General features: G+C 42.6%; 1 protein-coding gene across 4 annotated transcripts in view; it reads right to left on the bottom strand.

Moving 5' to 3' along the window:
• Positions 1-2,110, bottom strand: part of LOC311004610 (neuropilin-2-like) — a 92,059-nt gene extending 89,949 nt beyond the window's left edge. For all 4 annotated transcript variants that reach the window (XM_083996727.1, XM_083996729.1, XM_083996728.1 and 1 more), the window contains exon 1: positions 1,090-2,110. In XM_083996727.1, coding sequence (XP_083852853.1) covers positions 1,090-1,168 — 79 coding nt within the window. In that variant the 5' untranslated portion in view covers positions 1,169-2,110. The remainder of the gene's footprint in view (positions 1-1,089) is intronic.
• Between the last annotated feature and the right edge of the window lie 12,997 nt (positions 2,111-15,107).

Below are 15,107 nucleotides of genomic sequence, written 5' to 3'. Positions count from 1 at the left end.
GAGCGACGGACCTCCGGAGCCTGTCTCGCTGGAAACGGAGTGGAGTCGGACCTCAGTGTGAGTGGAGCGCTAGTGCTGCAGCTGCACAGAGGCAGTAACCCGGTCACATTCACTGACACCTCTTCGCAACACAACCGGCAGTAGAGGCACAGCTGCACATTGCAAATGTATAAAGCTGCCAGCCTAAAAACTCTGTCAAGGAATCTAATAAGACTAAATCACAGTGACACATGAGGAGATAAAACAAGCGCGATAGGGTCACTAGAAACTCCACTATGCTCAACTGACAGTGCTCCCGACAGGAATATTATGGGAACATCATAGTGATTTTTCATTATTGAATAGCTCCCTCGAGAACATGAATTGATTAAACTGCAGATTAAAATCCACAGCATATGGTTAATTTTTTTTCCAAGAGGAAAAAAATCAATATTGGTACCGGGCCAACATCTCAACATCTCTCATTATTATAGTGCGGAGTCAAACCAGCAGCGGAGTGGACGGTGAGGACGCTGCGGGGATATAGCCTATACTTTATCTGTGGAAGCGCCTCGTTAGAAAGTAGAAAGTTGTCTACGCAGAACAACCGGCGACACCATCAATCTGGAAAACAAATTAAAGCTTTGAGCTGTTGAGGAAAAACTAACTGATTTTATCCACTGACTTAAGTTGTTCACATTTTCATTGTACCTCTCCACCGCTGCTCTCAGCGCCGAGCTGAGGGCGACGGGTCAAGCAGATCGAGGAGAGGGAAGCAAGGATCTTCATCCTTATTGTGCTTTAACTGAAATAACCAAGAGCTTCTCAACACTAAGCTTCATATTAGTGTGTTAACTTGAAGGAAATGAAGGCTGAGTAAATCCAGTAATGCTCTCCCTCTGTCATTGTTTTACTGACATTACGCAGTTTGGTTTGACGGGGAAAACCAGGCTTTTTAATAATGAAACAATCATCTCTGAGGTGTTTTTCCAAATCCTGTTTTTAAGGAGTAATGGGGATTTTTTTCTCTCTTAAAAAAAGCGGTTTCACTTCCATTTAGCACCTAAGTGTGACACGAAATAAAGCGGGCAGGAAAAGTGTCAAACCTACCTCCTTCCTCCGCTGTGGCCGCTGCTGGGGGCGAAAGAAAAGCCAGTAAACATCCACAGAGCCATATGAGTAAATCCATCTTTTCCCTCTTAATTTGGAGAAAAACAGCTCTCCTCCTCCTCCTCTGTGGTTTTACTCTGTTTATCTGGGACAAATCTACAGTCCAAAGTCTGCTTTTCTTTCCACAGTTCTGTGTTTCTCTCGAGCGCAACACGACTGGTGCCCAAAGTCCACCACAAACGCCGGGTTGTGTTCAGGGGGGCTCTCCAGGAATATCAGCCTGGTGGAACTATAATGTTCGTACGGGTTGCTTCAGTGTGTGGCACCGCTTCTTCTCTCGTAGAAATTCGTCTGCGCAAAACTGATCAGAAATCAGCGCAATTTGTCCAATAAAAACATTTTAAAAGCCGCGAAATCCATGTCGGTGCTCAGTGTCCGTTTGGCAGTCAAAACACGCGTGGAAATATAAACCTAGTCAATACAGTTGGTAGACCAATTTCAAATGAACAAGGTATCACAGGTTGAAACCATGAGGAATCATCAGACACGTCTGCAGACAAACATTAAGTTTGTCAAAACCTGAAAAAAGTACCACGCGTCTCTTCTCCCGGCTTCGATAAAATATTCCAAAAGCTTTTGCTCTCACTTTCCAAGTGGCGCATCAACTTGTTAAAAGCACCCGCGATTAAGAATCAAAATTATTTTCCCATGGATTTTTCCTTTTATAACACTGTCCCGATAACCGTCCTGTCTTGAGAAAAAGATAACGCTTGATCTCTTGGAAGAAGCGGCTCCGGCGTGCGTGCGTAAAAACTGATCGTGGGAGAATAAACGTGCAGCCTCTGCGCTCTGAGCTCTCCTCCTACAAACTGAGCGTTTCTTCGCTCAAACACGCGTTTCTGTGTCCGCGCGCTCCCTCCCTCTCTCTCTCTCTCTGTCCTCCACGTTCACCGTAAGTCTCTCTCTCCTTCTCCCTCTTTCTCTCTCCCAGCAGCTCCGGCAGTGCGCTCCTTCCCCTCCGATCTCCGCCGGGTTTGTGGCAGCGTGGAAGACTGCTCACTCAGTCCCCTGTCTCGGTGTGCGTGCACGCCGTGCGCGCGCGCGTGTATCGGATTACAGTAGGCACCTCGGCCCGCCTCCATATAGCCCCTCACTGATTAAAGAGCAGTTTCATCTCCCTCTCACTCCCTTCTCTCTCTCTGCCTCACCCTCTCTCCCACTCTCTCCCTCTCTTTCATTTTTGCCAAATTTCTCTTTACCTCTCCCTCATTTCCCTCCAATTTCTTGCCTTTCTCCATCGAGACACTCTCTCCCCTACACATTCATTTCCATCCCATCTCTCCCTTCTCCCTCCGTTTTTCTTATTCTCTCCCTAGTATTAAAGAAAAAAGAGAAAAGGTAGAAAGAAGAAAGGCAGAAAGAAGAGGGAGAAGAGGCCCACAGCTCAGCTTTATGAGCTTTGTAGCAGTGCTGGGAGCTTTAAAGGGAACCTGGTGCTGGTTTACAACATTACAGCTGAAACACCGGCCATGTGCGTGTGCAGAATAATCAAAAGGGAAAGGAATCTGATGAGTAACAATCAATTAACATGAATACATTGCTGGGCCTCTAATAATCCGTGAGTAACTAAGATTAACAGAAACGTTTTATTATCTATGAAAAGACAGATTTACATGTCATGCAGCACAGTCATCGAGATAATAATGGCTGAGCTTCTGGATGCAAAAGTTCACACAGCTTTGTGCACACACACACTGACGCTCCACTTATTCACTCTCTCCCACTTGTATAGTGCACGGAGGTGGTTGGTGGGAGGTGTGTGTTAGGGCCTGTAGCGACACTAAAGCTCGTGGCTTGGAAAACAAACCAGATTTTGGCTCTGGTTCTGCCTTCCCAGGACACACCCTGCTTATATTCACACACAGATGCACACACATATACAGGCCATAATGACACAGCCGAGTTATCTCGTGGGAAGGGAACCTTTTTAAACCTCCATTTCTTTTATGACAGAGAAGAAAATCACACAAGGGCTGATGCTTTTTCATGTGATAAAAATATTTACAAGCCTCTTGTACTCTTCTGGCAGAAGACTTTCTGGGAACAAGCAAGCTCACACGGTCACATATCATATGAGCACATTATTTCACCAGTCATGGTCCTGGTCACAGCAAGTGATTAGATTAATATTTTTGAAATTTGCTGATCAGTGTTTCTTTTACTGTAAAAGTCCTACAATTACCAGCAGCCAGGTGAATCACTGATCTCAGTTCAGGACAGTGATATGTGAAACATGGGCACACACCATCAAACTGTCACTCAGATGTCTCCTAACATCTCTGGATCTCTGAAGGTATTAAGTTCTTTTTCCATGACAGCTTGTGTGTGTGTGTGTGTGTGTGTGTGTGTGTGTGTGTGTGTGTGTGTGTGTGTGTGTGTGTGTGTGTGTGTGTGTGTGTGTGTGTGTGTGTGTGTGTGTGTGTGTCAGAGTAACTGTCACCCTCATTACTTGGGTCTCTCTAGTCGTACGACCCCTGTAACCTATTGCTCTCGTCCCTCTTGCTGCCCTCATCCTGTGTCTTTCCACTGAAACTAAACCCACCCTGGCCCACTGGAATCTGTCAAGTGATGAGAGCGCAGAGCAATCACATGCTAATATCAGTCTAATATTCCTCCGAGCTGTCAGAGCCGCCATTTGTGAAAAAATCGAGCAATAGAGAGCAGGTAGACGTGCTGCTCTGTGAGCGGTCTATGCAAGATGTTGACCAGCAAATGTCTGATTTTACAACTAGAATGTATTTAACACAAAGTTGTATCAATAAAATGAACAAAAGACCTTTTAAACTTACATTTGTTTGCATTTATTCTTACTCTTTTCAAAAAGACTTTGGACGAAGTAGAAGAAATTATGAAAAAAAAAAAAAAAAGTACTATGCACTATAATTGAACTTTTTGTTTTACATGGGAGCAGGGGAGGCTGAATGCAAAAAAGTATCGTAAATGTTTGTTGGCTCAAGCCGACTGCAAGAATTTATCCAGGAAAGGAAAGCAATAACCTCTGCGAATCATTCTGAATTCACACCAACGCACCACATGGACTCGAGCCTTCTGGACTTTCCCTTCACGCATTCTTTTGTATAACTTACAACAGTATGTTGTGAAACTAGGATATGTTAATCCATGACACCTTTTCTGCTTGCCAAGCAGTGGACTGGGTTTCCCAGAAGCCACTGCTGACATCACAGAGAGAATCCATTTTAGGGCAATGGGCAGAAATGCTGTTGCTGCACAGCACAGACATCCCCAGTGTTTCTAGGTCACTGAACACTACCTGCAGAGTTCTCATATCAAAGCCTGTTGGCCTGTCAGGCTTTTGTCAGTCAAAAACCATAACTTGGCATCATGGCATAATGCCATCAATGCACAGTGCAGCACATCTACTGTATATCCTTACACCAAAGTGAGTGTGATATGTAGACCCACTAGAAAAAGCTGATTGAGCCTTTTCTCCTTGCCGGTGGCTGAGTTTGCCTTATGCTTGCACTGGGAGTGAGCCGTCAGTGTCATAGCCTCAGTGTGAGGTGCTTTGGTGGATACGTGTGTGTTAGCCCTGAGTGCAGCAGACTCCCAGCAGGCCTGAACGGCAGCTAATGGCTAGTTAGCACAGCTAGATATGGTGTGTGTAGCCCAGACACTAAAAATAAGGTGTTTCTGAGGTGACTCTGCTCTCCCAACATAACGGGCATGTTAGTAGTGTGCTCTGGAAGATTCCTCCACACGGGAATTTGCTGAAACTTTCACTGGTTAATTTCTGAAAAAGCAAATGTTCCTCATTATGGCCAGAGGGGTTATTAGTATGTTTTCTCTGCCAATGAGTGTGGTTTCTTGGCGAGAGCAGGTGGTAGTAATTGGTGCTCGACAAGAGCTTCAGCCAACGTTGGTTTTACAAGACAAGATGTTATAATAGCTCCTCTGAGCAGGGCTGCATCTTCAGGGCAGATTGGAGGCTATTGAGCCACTATCAGAAGGGGTGAGCCGGTTAGCATGCTACCTTCAAGAGAAGAAGAGATGTGATAGTGGCAAGAGTTAAAACTGGTGTTCACCATAGCACCATGTAACTTATCACAGAAAGTTAAGGAACATGTTTAAGTTTTAGGATTAAGTTTCAATATTTGATTGTTGTATTACTTTTAGACAAAATTGACATGTAAAATTCCTATGTTACAATACAGCCAATCATAGGTTTTGATACTGAGGTTTTTCTTGCCAGTGCTCAGAGTTAGGGAGAAGTTGATTTGAGGTTGATATAGTGACAGAAAACAGATCAGACAGATATTTAATGCAGCTGAGGCTTTGGAGCTGATTTTTCAAGGAGTAGACAAAAAACACCCATAAATCTAACCTATTGCATCAGACAGTGAGGAAAAAACTCATGAGAGATTTTCTGTGGTGTAATTTCCTTCTTTATTATGGTTGGGAGCTTTTAGGAAAAGTCAAAATCAGTTAATTTTTCAAATGTATTTTTATTGGCTATAAATCCTGTTTATTCTGCATAGACGTCTTTATGGACCAACATACATTATTAGCTGGAGTTATGCTGATTCAGCCTGTGCGCAGCATTTGGTGAAACTCTTAAAAATGACAACTGCAGGAAAAATATCAAGTTAGGAAAAAAGAATGATATTGGCTGATTATGGGCCTGGCTGAAGTTACTATAGTACAAGGACACCAGGGTTGCCAGGTCTGAGAGGCAAAAGCAGCCAAACAGCAACCCCAAACCAGCCCAACTGGATTTACAAAAACCAGCCCAATACTAGAACTCAGAATATGTGTTTCTGTTAAAGTCCAGCAGCATTGCAAAATGTACTTCAATATCTATAAAATAACACCATAGGCTATTTTTTGGGGGGTATCAACATTTGCCATTAAAGATAATAAACTTTATTCATACGCCTTATTCATATAATTTGTATGCAATAGGTCTGCCCAAGCCCAACCCACGGACATCATTATTTTAACCAACAGCAACACTTTAAAAGTAGCCCAATTCTTGGCAACCGTGAAAGACACATACACCATGTGAACTTTATTAGCTCACACCTCTAACAATCAACCATGATATTTGTTTAAATGATAATATCCAAGCTTCTGAATGTTTTGTTTTCATATTTCTAAGTTGTCACTGATGTCGTGTTTCATAACAGTGATCGGTTTCAACAGTGCAGCCAGTAGGGACGAGTCTTTCGCCTCTACTGTTACTCACTACTACCTGCTAGATTTTTTGACATGGTGTATGACCGCCTTCTGAGTTGATTTTATTAACCTGACACTACTGAATTCACTCACCAAATGGAGAGAAGTTAAACACAGGCTCAATTATATAAAAACATCTTGGAGTGTGTTGCAACAGAGCTGTGAAACCAGCAGAGGGTAAGGTGATCCTTGCTCTGCGTCAGGGGAAGAACTTGTCTACTGGCTTGTCGACAAGCACTACTGGCCCTGTCCACACCTCACCAACACACTGCAGCTCCTACTGCGCTTTCTTGTTCTCTTGATTTGATGAATGATTGTGTGAATTAATTTCTTTCATCTCACCGTGGGGATTTCTCCTTTCAGCTTAATTTCTCTGTTGTATATCTCTAATTTTGGCCACCAATAATTTTTATTTTTATTTTTTTGCTTTGAGTCATTTCTTTCTCTCTTTATATTTTTACTTCATTCTTTCTTTTTTCCTTTCCTCTCTCAAAACATTTTCCTTCCTCTTCTACCCCTTTATTTTCTCCAGGGGCTAAATGCGGTGCATATTTTGCTACTGGAGTTATAGACCAAGTGCGATGGGATGTCCATGTGTGAAAATGCTTTTACTTTACCTTTTTTTTTTTTTTTAAAGCAATATTTACCAGTTACCTCCCTGCTGTACACTTTATGCTGGTGTTAACAGTATCTATGTGCACACAAAGCTTTATTGGCTCTGGCTGCCATGAGTCTCCGTAATGTTAGTACATCCAAAGTAATCAACCCAAAATGTTACCGGCCCACTGAGATTTCTCTCGATCTTCCTGATTACCACTCTGCCACTGCTTCCCTCCCTCCATCCATCCATCTCTGAGGTTAATGGCACATGCAGAATGCGGTGATCTCAGAGGGACCGGCAGCTCTGCATCCATCACTCTCTCCTCACTTCTGTGCATATGTGTGTTTGTGTATGTGTCTGCATGTCAGGGAGTTAAAAGATGTCTGCCTGAGTGCATAGTTGGAAACTCTCTTTGCTGTATGAGTTTTATTTTTTTTCCTACCTGTGTGTTAGTGTGTGTGTAATGTCACCCTGTTGGCACCTCCACACTCCCATTGCGCTGCTGTGTGTATTTTGTCCATTTGTTCACCATGGTCCATGATGATTTTTTTTCAAATGCAGAGGCAGAAACATATAATCATTAGAAAAAAAATAAATGCATTCTACAGAAGTGCACACCTCCTACACATACGCACAATAAAAAACAAAACAAAAACAGACACAGTCACTCACAGAGAGTCATCATTCATGTGTGCATGACCGTATTTATCTGTAGTGCAACAAATATTTAATCTCCAAGGCAGGTACACCACACCAGCATAGACAACGCTCAGCAATGCAAACACCCACAACACACCATGCACGTTAACACACACACACACACTCCCTGTGGCCTCATCAATAAGCCATATTACTGAGGAGGTCTTACAGGAAGCTGCAGTAAATTAGTGTGTCAACATGGGCTGCACTGACACGAGGCAGAGAGAGAGAGGAAACACACACACATACATACACACACACACACACATACATACACACACACACACACACATACATACACACACACACACATACACACAGGGCAGTACAGACAAAGAGACAAATCTGTGAAGATTTACACACATGCAGAGAGGCACACTTGCACAGACACAGATAGATAAATGTGTGAAGAGAGGCGCACAAACACACACGGGGTTGACAAGTCTGAGATTAACACACATCCTCAGACACGTACGCACACACACACACGTTCACATTCAGGAAACATTTGTACGTTCTATATTTACCTGTATATTATCTACACGTCTCTGCCGGAAAAATGCATTTGTATTGTTCTTCTGCGTGCTTTGTGCGTATGTGTGTGCCTGAAATACGACCGTGTGCATGTGCATGTGTGTGTGTGTGTGTGTGTGCATGTGCGTTACTGTGTGGGTGTGCGAGTAAGTGGTGATAATCACAGTGCAGCCCGTGGAGACTGCAGGGAGTCCACTCAGCTATTAGCAAGGACACAGAGGTGATAGAGACAGACAAATATATACACAACCGCACCCACACAAACAGGCACATTCACTGATACATGGACACGTAAACAGTGTCCAGGGATCACACTGGGCTGTCAGAGCTGAAGAAATGTTTGCTCTCTTTCTAATAACTTAGTCCTTCTCTCCATCATCGATCCATCTTTTACACTCTCTTTCCTCTTTATTTCCCAACCTTTTACTCTCTCCGTGCCTTCCCTCTGTCTCTGCATGCCTCTTTCATCCTGAAGCATTTTCCCTCCCTCTCCCGTGTGTCTGACTTTCTCATTTTCTGCTCTCTCTTACTACATTTTCCACTTCACCCTTCCTCTGTTTCTTCGCTCTCTTTCTTTCTGTGTGGCTGTAAATAAAGATTTCCTCGCTGGCTGTTTGTCAGTTAGAAACTTCTTTGTGTTGCACTGCAAAGATGTCAAATGACTTTGTAACTTCTTATCAGTACTCATGCTTGCCAGAGTTGTAATTGAACATTACCATGCATATAGAGTAGGTATGAAACTGATACCCATTCAGTTTTTTTTTTTTTGTTCTTGCGGACTGCAATTATCTTGGGCTCATAACTTCAGTGTTAATTATCTACAAGACCCGATGTTGACTTTAAACAGAGCTGGAAAATTAAATGGTGTCATGTATAAATAGACTTGAACAGTGATTATAAATTTGAAAGATGATCGACCATTATGCTGCTTTATCAGTAATTTTATGATATGATTTTGTTGTAAGTTGTGTAAAGTGTTTTTCTAAGACTTGTAATTTGGTGTTTACTTTGTTCGAATGTCATCTTCACTGAGTTTCTTTTACATTTTGTCTGTACTGGAGATAATTTCCACTGTGTGGCCATTATGTCAGGACCTTTTGATAAAGTTAAACTTTGTGAAGCTAGAATATTTCCATACTGATATAGAGTCAAATTTTCAAACTGAACCATGCCCCTCATTTCTGTTGGTCATGAGCAGAGATTTGCTTTCACCCACAACCCACAAGCACAGATAGAGTTCTTGTGCATCGCCACTTTAACTGAGCAGAGGGCGGTTGGCAAACACCACCAAGAACAAAGCTTTCACAAAGTGGGTGCAACTTTAATTATTTAAGCTTTATGGTCCTTGCTCAACCAAAATCGCTGTGCACTTACACAGGCCAGCCAGCGCGCCAGGGCTTCAGTCTGATCATAAAGATTTATTTTCCTCACCACTCTGAAGTTGACATTTTTCACTCACGTGCTTTTGGTGTGACAGCTGGGGAGCCGTGTTTAACACCATCAGTCACTACTGTCTGACAAGACAAGACAGCTACAGCTCTGAGAAAATGGGGAGAGGAGGGACAACCCCCTCACTCCCCCCCCCCCCCCCCCCACTCCCACTCCCACCCCACCTCACCTCTTTATCCCCCCCTCTATTGTTTTCTTCACTCCTCTATTATTCTAACTTCAGATCACTTCATTAGTCGCCCCATTCTTCTCTATTTAAGGCTCGGCCAATAGAATGTCAGTAATTGGAACTAACTGTACTTCAGTGTAACACACACACACACACACACACACACACATACACATTTCACAATCCACTACCTTCTAATTGTGGACAGTACAGTCAGATGTATGGTGGTATTGTTAAAGAAAAACAAAAGACAAACCTGTTTATGGGAAAGTCACTCAACTGTAACATAGATGAGAATGGGTCACTGGTCACCGGTACTACACACACACACACACACACACACACACACACACACACACACACACACACACACACACACACACACATATACAGTACTTTCAATACCAGGACATCTGCACTTCCTTCTCGGTCTAATCTGCAACAATGGAAGAAAGGGGAAACTCTTCAGAGTGCAGTTCTGAGAAAAATGTGTTTAAAGTATTTTTGTTGTCCAGTCAACTATGTTGAGTTTGAGGCTGAGATTCTGAAAATTGATCAGAATCTAGCTGTGTAAAAATATTTAACTCAAACTTAACATTTTACTCTTATTTCAGAGTTACCTCTGTCTGTCTGTGCATTGAGGCAAAATATAAGATGGCCATACAACACAAGAAAGGGGTAACTCCCATTGGTTTATAAAATGGTAGTAGCCTGTTGTACAGTCGGGCGTGTTGTGCATTCTATACACAGAGAGAAAAAGGTAACTCTAGTTACGGTGTTCTCTTGTTGTTTCACCGCAGTTTTTGGGTTTTACCGTGAAAACCACCCACAAATATATCCCAAATAGGATAACGTTGAGTCAAAATATTTATCCACATGATGTAGCAGACCTTAATGTCCCAAAAATGACAAAAAATGATACCCCCTTCTTTGTTGTAGAGCAGTAATGCCATTACCAATAACAACGGCCTTGGGTCAGATGTGTGAATGTGTCTGACAGTGTTTCAGGAGTGGGTCCCTCAGGCTGCAGAAAGCACAACACCAGTGGTTTTCTTTGCAGGGGGGGGGACCCGTGTTGTCTCAGATAACACAAACTGATAAGATTATCAGTAATGGCCTAATCATGAACACACACAACACAAACACTTACACACTCACACACAAACACATAGAGAGACAGAGCGTCCCTGATCATGATAAGACGAGCGGTCAGGAAACCTGACACTGATAAAGTGGCCTCTAACCTCTCAGAGGGCTGATTACAGGGACTGTATCAGTCTGTGATGTCGTGTTTCAACACCATTTGTGGTTTCTCTCTCACACTCTTTTTCTCTCTCATCATTTCCTTCCTCCACTTCTATTTACATCAGCTCTGCATCCTCCTTTCTTAACTCATCTTACTTTCTTGCAGGGGGCAACCCAAGCTGCTCTCTTTCTCCTTCTCCATACACAGCACATTCTGCTTCCACTACTTTCCTTTGTTCCTTTCTTCCTCCCATCCTTCCTTCCTTTGGTTCCCCTTCCTCAACGCCCTCTGTATGCTAATGTTGACTGTAAACACCTTGAAGTGATCTAGGTGTTACTTAAAGGAAACAATGCTCAACTACAAACAAGTAAACACATGCAGGGAAGAGTTTCACCAACACAGTTCATTCAAGACTGTTTTAGGATTGTTTTAAATAGCTACAAAAAATGATGTATAAGTTCAACAAAATGATAGAAGGGAAATGCTGAGCTACATGCAAACACACACATGACCTCCATTGTGGCTGCACTGCTCACACAGCTTTTTTCCAAGATTTTCCATAGCTCATGTACAGTACAGGTGACATTTCCATCTCCTATAGGGGACTGAAATGGAAAATATTTTGACCTTTATGTAACCGTACTTATAGGATTGGAAGGGAGGAGGAGTGAGACAATGTGTGGAAGGGTGGCAGAACTGAGGGGATAAAGAAATAGCTTGGCCATCGCATCCCAATACAGAAATTTAAGAAGGGCACAGCAGTCAGTGCAGGGGTGAAGGAGATTGCGAGGGATATTGAATAAGCCAGTGTTAAGACAGAAAGTAAACACCGCATTGAAAAAATACACAGGGGGCAGTGTTTATGGTGGCACATTGATACAAGTAGAAGAGGATAAACAAATGAGGAAACTGAGTTTGAAGGATATGACTATGAGTTTGAGGGTTTATACAACTCTAAAACCTAGCACAGCTGTTTCTAATAGTGTGAAGCAACAATTTATGAATCATTGTACCCAGTTTGTTCACAAACACAGGGTAAACAGTCTGTCACTAAGTAATCTACCTGTATTACCATAGACTGACTAACACACGCGATTGTTATATAAAAAGTTGTGCCAGATTTAAGTTTGTGAAAACATTTTTCTGCCTGGTGGTGGGATGGGTTCATTAGGATCATACTGTACAGTATACTATGAGCAAAGTGTTATTATATGCTGATCTAAATATGACCTAAATTGAGTAAAAGAGGAAAAAGAGAAAAGGAGACAGTCTTTGTGAATGAGGGAAGCTGGCGTGGATTGTTGGATACAGTCCTATGTTGCCTTAAACAGAGAATATTTACATGAATGAAATATTGCCTCATTCATTGTGGAATTATATAATAGTGATTCACTCTCAAACCGGATACAGGAAGTTTGGCTGGAATAAACATAAGCAAATCTGGGAAGGGAGCACAAGCTATAATTGCAGACTGAAAATAACTCCACCTACATAAACCAACATTTTAAAAATGACAAAGTTGAGGATTACCACTTTTATGATATGAATTAAGGAGGGAGTTGCCGGAGAACAAATGTATAGTTGTAGTTATGCATCTATTAATAGGAAGGAGGGCACGAGAGAGAGATAGAGGGGGGACCAGGAGCAGGGGGAGGGGTATAATAATTGGAGTTACTTCCAGTGAAAATCCTATTTTCGCAGTCTGGCAGAGATAGAGGAACATGTGAATGGATGGAGGATTGAGGGGAAGGGAGGAATACACAGTTGCTTTCTGGAGAAAATCCTATTTTCTCTGTATGGTTCAGAGGAAAGGATAGAGAGATGGATGACTGGATGACTGAATGAGTGGATGACTGGATCGCTGACTGGCTGGCTGACTGGCTAGATGGATAGATGGATGGATGGATGGATGGATGGATGAATGGATGTGAGGATGGTTGATAAGCAGAAAAAGTGGATGCAAAAATAGAATTACTGGCTGGGAATGAGTGGATATATCGATGAATTTTGGGAATGGATGGATGAGTGGATGGATGGATGGATGGATGGATGGATGGATGGATGGATGGATGGATGGATGGATGGATGGATGGATGGATGGATGGATGGATGGATGGATGGATGGATGGATGGATGGAAGTGCTTCCTGTAAAATCCTATTTCCTGCAGCTGGTGGATTTAGCACCTGGAGTCTTCAGATTACCATAGTAATCTACCATGAGGAAATAACCTGATTCTGGACTCAGGTTGTGTGTCTGTGTGCATGCTTTGTGCCTGTATGTGTGTATGTATACCTTTGTGCATACACTGCTATTTGCATGTCTTCACGCAGCATGTCTGCCGTGTGGTTGTCTCCATGTGTGGTGTATGTGGGTGCCTGTCTGTGTGCTTGTGTGTGTGTGTGTGTGTCCTGAGCAGGGAAAGATGAGAACAGGAAATGAGGGGTTGCTACTCTGGCCTGCAAATTTGATTTGGAGCTGCCGCTTCAATGAAATGGTTGACCGCATCCACCACCACCCCCTCCCTAACACACACACACACACACACATACACAGATATTAGTGGACGCTAATTGATTGAGGAGTGCTGGCTGATAGACAGCGTCTGAGATTGGTGGAAGAGATGAGGGGGGTCAACAGCTGTTTCATTTCCCAGACCTACTAAAGTGTTTTAACAGAGCCCAAACACACACACACACACACACACACACACACACACACACACAGAGTAATGCACGCAAACACACACAAATACAAAAGTGTGTAATGTTGTCATGTGGCACTGAATGGCTTGATGACACAGAAAGAAGACAGATGCAGGCAGACACACACACACACTCACTCCTATGTTTTAATGCTATCATACAAGCTTGACTGAGCAAATTAAGGGGACACATGCGCTGTCTCTGAAAATGTACACATACTCACACACACACACATGCCTAACCATGGGAGTGTAACATGCGCCGGTGTCAGGTCACCTTTACATGGCTAACAGGGGGCATGAGTGATCATGTCTGATCATTAATCCATCAAGCTGAAATCTGGGTCACAGACTCAAGGATGATGAGGCCACAGGCACCGTGACTGAGCAATGACAACACACATGAAAAACACCTATTGTTGCCTTGAGATCATGTTTATCTTCTGACTCTTAGATTTGAAGAGTTAGAATCAACTTTATCGACCAATGTTTGTGTATACAGTACTGGTTAGTGGAGTGCACAGTTACAGTACAATGCTGAATGCAATGCAATAACAATGTCCAGGGACAAACACTACAAAACTATGTTTGTCCTTAAGAACAGGAATAAAAAAAATAAACACACACTTTTTCCTTACAACACCACAAATATTACCACTGTGTAGTGGTGGCAGTTCTATTTTACAATAAACCAATGCCTTTAGCTAAATCAGCCACGGTGCCACATCTACCTCACTTTCTCTGCCCCCACCCTCATTCTCACAGACATACACAAAAACATATAGACACATGATTATATGGACTACATGTCCTCTCTAGTGACTCTCCCTCTCATCATTATCCTTTACTGTATGTTTGTCTTGTTTTTCATCATCCTTTCCACAAGGATATGATATGACAACACCGTGTCCAGGAGCATTAAACATCTAACATCCACGCTCACTGTTTGATTTGTCCTCAATGAAGACCTCAGCCAAGACAGTGAGGTTTAGAAAGAATAATAATCCATGCCTCTCAGTGTGTGTGCGTGTGTGTGTGTGTGTGTGTATGTATTTGTAATGAACAGGGAGAAGGCTGTTGAGCAGGAAAGTCTTCTCTTTGATGTCTTTGTGTTCAACCTGGTTCTGGATCCTGGTTACATTTGACCATGTTCAGGTTTATGAGTGACTGTGAACACCCTGGAGTCCTGTACATGTTGTTAATGATACATGCAATTAATGATAATAATGATAAATGCAGTTAATGTCCTGGACATGTATCATTAACTCTGTGTAAGACAGTCCCTGATGGATCCTATTTCAAAAATGTAGGTGTTGAAGTTAACCAGATATACATCGCCAAACCACTTATCCGAACCTCATCCT

This window comes from Trachurus trachurus, assembly GCF_905171665.1.
Source record: "Trachurus trachurus genome assembly, chromosome: 21".
Lineage (NCBI taxonomy): Eukaryota > Metazoa > Chordata > Actinopteri > Carangiformes > Carangidae > Trachurus > Trachurus trachurus.
This window is presented reverse-complemented; position numbering and strand designations above follow the sequence as displayed.